Source organism: Salvelinus sp. IW2-2015, linkage group LG8 (assembly GCF_002910315.2).
Source record: "Salvelinus sp. IW2-2015 linkage group LG8, ASM291031v2, whole genome shotgun sequence".
NCBI lineage: Eukaryota > Metazoa > Chordata > Actinopteri > Salmoniformes > Salmonidae > Salvelinus > Salvelinus sp. IW2-2015.
This window is the reverse complement of record NC_036848.1, coordinates 1,209,308-1,214,187: the sequence shown is the minus strand read 5'-3', so window position 1 is coordinate 1,214,187 and position 4,880 is coordinate 1,209,308. Positions and strand designations below refer to the sequence as shown.

Below are 4,880 nucleotides of genomic sequence, written 5' to 3'. Positions count from 1 at the left end.
CCCCAGTTTTTTCCATGCAGCTGAGCATGTTTGTGCGTCATGGAGCCGAACTATGCGTGTCAACAATGCATGTTCCAGTTCCCACGCAATATCAACAGCAACTTCACAAAACAACATTGAAAGAGGAGTGACCACATTTCAAGCCCACCAATCAAACAGGCCTGATCGACTATATGTGAAGGAAAGTGTGTTAACGCTGCTTGAGCAAATGAATGGTGACACCACGAATTGACTGTTTTCTGATCCACGCCCCTACATGTGACAACAGAATGCCTTAGCTGTATTCCCAGTCATGTTGAAATTCATAGATAGGCCTTATTTATTTCAATTGAATTGATTTCCTTACGTGTAGCTGTAACTTAGTCAAAATCTTTTGAAACTGTTGCATGTGTATTTTTTGATATAGTGTAGATCAATCTGACTACAGACACATTATACCAGATAACTAACTCACTCTGACACGACATTATTACCAGATAAACTAACTCACTCTGACAGACAGAACTATATACCAGATAACTAACTCACTCTGACAGACAGACATTATACCAATAAACTAACTCACTCTGTACTGTGACAGACATTATACCAGATAACTAACTACTTGAACAGACATTACAGATAACTAACTCACTCTGACAGACAGACATTATACCAGGATAATAACTCACTCTGACAGACATTATACCAGATAACTAACTCACTCTGACAGACAGACATTATACCAGATAACTAACTCACTCTGACAGGACAGACATTATACCAGATAACTAACTCACTCTGACAGACAGACATATACCAGATAACTAACTCACTCTACTGACAGACATTATACCAGATAACTACTCACTCTGAAGAACAACATCTATACAGATAACTAACTCCACTCTGACAGACATTATACCAGATAACTAACTCACTTCGACGACAGACATTATACCAGTACTAACTCACTCTGACGACGACATTATACCAGAGTAACTAACTCACTCTGACAGACATTATACCAGATAACTAACTCACTCTGACAGACATTATACCAGATAACACTAACTCACTCTGACAGACATTATACCAGATAACTAACTCACTCTGACTGACAGACATTAATACAGATAACTAACTCACCTCTGAAGACAGACATTTATACCAGATAACTAACTCACTCTGACAGACAGACATTATACCAGATAACTAACTCACTCTGACAGACGACATTATACAGATAACTAACTCACTCTGACAGACATTATTATACAGATAACTAACTCACTCTGACAGACTCCTTATACCAGGATAACTAACTCACTCTGACAGCAATTATGACCAATAAACTAACTCACTCTGACAGACATTATAACCAGATAAACTAACTCACTCTACTGACAGACATTATACAGATAACTAACTCACTCTAGACAGACATTATACCAGATAAACTAACTCACTCTGATAGACAGACATTATACCAGATACTAACTCACTCTGACAGCAGACATTATACCAGATAACTAACTCACTCTTGACATGACAGACATTATACAGATAACTAACTCACTCTGACAGAACATTATACCAGATAACTAACTCACTTGACGACAGACATATTACCAGATAACTAACTCACTCTACAGACAGACATTATACCAGACTAACTCACTCTGACAAGACATTATACAGATAACTAACTGCACTCTGAACAGCAGACATTATACCAGATAACTAACTCACTCTGACACAGACTAATACCAGATAACTAACTACCCTCTGACAGACAGACATTATACCAGAAAAACAACTCATTGAGACAGACATTGTTACCAGATAACTAACTCACTCTGACAGACATTTATACCAGATAATAATCACTCTGACAGACAGACATTATACCAGATAACTAACTCACTCTGACAGACAGACATTATACCAGATAACTAACTCACTCTGACAGACAGACATTATACCAATAACTAACTCACTCTGACAGAGACATTATACCAGAGAAACTAACTCACTCTGACAGACAGACATTATACCAGATAACTAACTCACTCTGAGACGAACATTATACCAGTAACTAACTCACTCTGACAGACAGACATTATACCAGATAACTAACTCACTCTGACAGAGACATTATACCAGATAACTAACTCACTCTGACAGACAGACATTTATACTAGATAAACTACTCACTCTGACAGACATTATACCAGATAACTACTCACTCTGACAGACAATTATACCAGATAACTAACTCACTTCTGAGCGACAGACACTTATAAGTTATCTGGTATAATGTCTGTCTGTCAGAGTGAGTTAGTTATCTGGTATAATGTCTGTCAGTCAGAGTGAGTTAGTTATCTGGTATAATGTCTGTCAGTCAGATTGATCTACACTATACAAAAATATAAACACATGCAACAGTTTCAAAGATTTGACTAAGTTACAGCTCACGTAAGGAAATCATTCAATTGAAATAAATAAGGCCCTATTCTATGAATTTCACATGACTGGGAATACAGCTAAGCATCTGTTGGTCACATGTAGGGGCGTGGATCAGAAAACCAGTCAATATCTGGTGTCACCATCATTTGCCTCAAGCAGCGTAAAACATYTCCTTCACATATAGTTGATCAGGCTGTTGATTGTGGGCTGTGAAATGTGGTCCCACTCCTCTTYAATGGTTGTGTGAAGTTGCTGGATATTCGTGGGAACTGGAACATGCATTGTTGTACACGTCGMTCCAGAGCATCCCAAACATGCTCAGGCCATGGAAAAACTGGGAAGTGTTCAGCTTCTAGGAATTGTGTACAGATTCTTGTGACATGGGGCCGTGCATYATCAAGCTGAAACATGAGATGATGGCGGTGGATGAATGGCACAACAATGGGCCTCAGGATCTCGTCACGGTATCGCTGTGCATTCAAATTGACATTGATAAAATGCAACTGTGTTTGTTTTCCGTAACTTATGCCTGCCCATAACATAACCCCACCGCCACCATGGGGCACTCTGTTCACAACGTTGACATCAGCAAACCGCTCGCCAACACGTCGCCATACACGCTGTCTGCCATTTGCCGCATACAGTTGAAACTGGGATTCATCCGTGAAGAGCACACTTCTCCAGCGTGCCACTGGCCATCGAAGGTTGGCATTTGCCCACTGAAGTCRGTTACGGCGCCAAACTTCAGTCAGGTCAAGACCCTGGTGAGGATGACGAGCATKYAGATGAGCTTCCCTGAGACCGTTTCTGACAGTTTGTGAAGAAATTCTTCGCTTGTGAAACCCACAATTTAATGAGCTGTCCGGGTGGCTGGTCTCAGGCGATCCTGCAGGTGAAGAAGCCGGATGTGGAGGCGGCTTATGGTAGAGAAATTAACATTAAATTATCTGGCAACAGCTCTGGTGGATATTCCTGCAGTTTGCATGCTAATTGTACGCTCCTTCAAAACATCTGTGTTATTGTGTTGTGTGTCAAAACTTCACATTTTAGAATGGCCTTTTATTTTATACATGTGTAATGATCATGCTGTTTAATCAGCTTCTTGAATTGCCACACCTGTCAGGGGGATGGATTATCTTGGCAATGGAGAAATGCTCACTAACAGGGATGTAAACAAGTTTGTGCACAATTTGAGAGAAACATTTCTGGGATATTTTATTTCAGTTCATGAAACATTGGACCAACACTTTACATGTTGAATTTATATTTTTGTTCAGTRCAGTTATCTGGGAATGTCTGTCTGTCAGAGTGATCTAGTTATCTGGTAAGTTGGGGATATAAGTAAATGTGTGGCCCAAGGGAATTTTAATTCTAAAAGGAATTTATTGGTGTCAGAGTGACTTGAGCTCGTGGTTTGAGTGGTTTCTGCTTTTAATATTAGATGGATTAATTATGGATCATTTTGATATACTTTTAGAACTCAGCTGGATACCACACTTCAGCATATTAGAGCTAAGACATTTTTTATGAAACATAATGGAATACGGAGACACACATTTCGTTCTGTGAAGTGTCTGAGTAATGAGTCATGCAGCTGAGCGATCCATTTTGTCGTCACACACACACACACACACACACACACACACACTTACTCCACATTCTTGAGCGAGATCTTCTGATTGGGTCTGGCCGATGACACCGTGATGTAGATATGAAGCGCCGCCAGCCGCAGTGTGACGTCAGACTTCCAGTCCATCCCGAAGCGCTCTTTGATGACGTCATTGCGACTCTGTGGTGGGGGTAATGTTATTCAGGTTATACAGTTTTAGGCACAGCTTTAAACTATAACATAGATGGATTTCCTTGTCAGGAACTTCATCCAGCAATCTTATGCAAAGGGGGTGGAGACAGAGAAATATTGAAGTTGCACTGATTGCTTCATTGATTTGTGTTGGACGAGACGTGAAACTGGTTTTGCTACATTTATATACCATCTTGGTATGGCAGAATCTCTAGCGTTTGAAATTGACTATAATTCCAATCTAGAATGAGATGGAGAAGGACACACATCTGGAACTACTCATGTATGCCAGCGGTTCTAATCCTTCAGTTGGCTCAGCTGAGGGGCTCCGCTGCAGAAAGAACCCCTTGACGATCCAAACAGAATCATGAGGTTTGTAACCATGGTATCCCCACCTAGAGGTACCCGAAGGCTGTATCCTCACCTAGAGGTACCCGAAGACTGTATCCTCACCTAGAGGTACCCGAAGGCTGTATCCTCACCTAGAGGTACACGAAGGCTGTATCCTCACCTAGAGGTACCCGAAGGCTGTATCCATCAATAAACAAACAACTAAACGTGACTACGTGGTGCACAAACACAAACACAAAATAATATCCCACAAACACAGGTGGGAAAAATAGCAACTTAA

The 4,880-nt window shown here is 40.6% G+C and overlaps 1 protein-coding gene across 1 annotated transcript in view; it reads right to left on the bottom strand.

The window, feature by feature from the left end:
- LOC111967071 (FERM and PDZ domain-containing protein 3) overlaps window positions 1-4,880 on the bottom strand; it is a 33,138-nt gene that overhangs the window by 21,895 nt on the left and 6,363 nt on the right. The window contains 1 exon segment of the mRNA XM_070444642.1: window positions 4,101-4,237. Within this exon segment, the coding sequence (XP_070300743.1) occupies window positions 4,101-4,237 (137 nt within the window).